The sequence below is a fragment of the Pterocles gutturalis genome, unplaced genomic scaffold (assembly GCF_000699245.1).
Source record: "Pterocles gutturalis isolate BGI_N339 unplaced genomic scaffold, ASM69924v1 scaffold9432, whole genome shotgun sequence".
Lineage (NCBI taxonomy): Eukaryota > Metazoa > Chordata > Aves > Pterocliformes > Pteroclidae > Pterocles > Pterocles gutturalis.
The window spans coordinates 34,424-35,402 of NW_010107954.1; the positions used below are offsets into that span (position 1 = coordinate 34,424).

Sequence of the window (979 nt, forward strand, 5' to 3'; positions counted from 1 at the left end):
GAGGAGGATGGAGTCCATGGCAGGACTCTCTCAGATGATGTTAGCTGACACGTGAGGCTCAGGATGCGCTTCTGGGAGTTCTTATCCTCTGAAAGAAAACCCTGATGGGGAAACAAAGCAAAGCTCAGCACAGCTGGCAAGATAGTTTTGCAAAACAGGAAAGGATGAGGAAGAAGGGAGGGGAAATTACCTGTTACAAGTAATGACAGCACGAGTGACCATGTCCAGTATCTTGCAATCGGCAGCACTTACACAAAAGCGGACGTAGAAGAAAATCTGACCGTTGGGCAGGGTGAGGGGCAGTGTGGTCAAACGGGTCCGCTGCTCTCCGTCTCAGCATGGGTGGGGTCTTCACGGAGCAGGTTAGACACTCTGCAGCTGGAGACAGAGGCTGGTGCCAGGCTGGGCTTTTGCTGTGGGTCTCCCCACCTTTGGAAGCAGAACAAACCGTGGCAGGACAAGTCAGTGGAGAAGGGAGCTGGTGCTGGAGACAAGCACTCAGTTCTCTCCCCCAGTCTTGTTAGACTTGGTACTAAAGAGGTTGCTACACTCAACTGGGGAAACAAATCTGCCCCCAGGATTGTCAAAGCAAGTCCAGCGGTGCCGAGGCACACCTCAGGCTTGTTTATTGAACTCTTACTAGTAGCTACCTTTAATAAGTACTAATAGCCTTGGATTATTAGGTGAAGATCTTTAGAGTGAAGCAAATAAAAAGAACCAAATAATTTCTTTAGGAATGTAGATCATTTGATCACAACTTTCTTTTTCTGTTGAAGGTATGAGCAATTCGGATGTGATGGTTGCTCTTCAGCGTGGGTACCGAATGCCACGCATGGAAACCTGTCCAGCTGAGCTGTACGATATCATGAAAACGTGCTGGAAAGACAAAGCGGAAGAGAGGCCAACGTTTGATTATCTACAGAGTGTGCTTGATGACTTCTACACAGCAACAGAAGGGCAATATCAACAACAGCCATAG

At 48.2% G+C, this 979-nt stretch overlaps 1 protein-coding gene across 3 annotated transcripts in view; it reads left to right on the forward strand.

Moving 5' to 3' along the window:
• LYN (LYN proto-oncogene, Src family tyrosine kinase) overlaps positions 1-979 on the forward strand; it is a 27,153-nt gene extending 26,174 nt beyond the window's left edge. For all 3 annotated transcript variants that reach the window (XM_010072441.1, XM_010072440.1, XM_010072442.1), the window contains exon 12: positions 777-979. In XM_010072441.1, coding sequence (XP_010070743.1) covers positions 777-979 — 203 coding nt within the window. The remainder of the gene's footprint in view (positions 1-776) is intronic.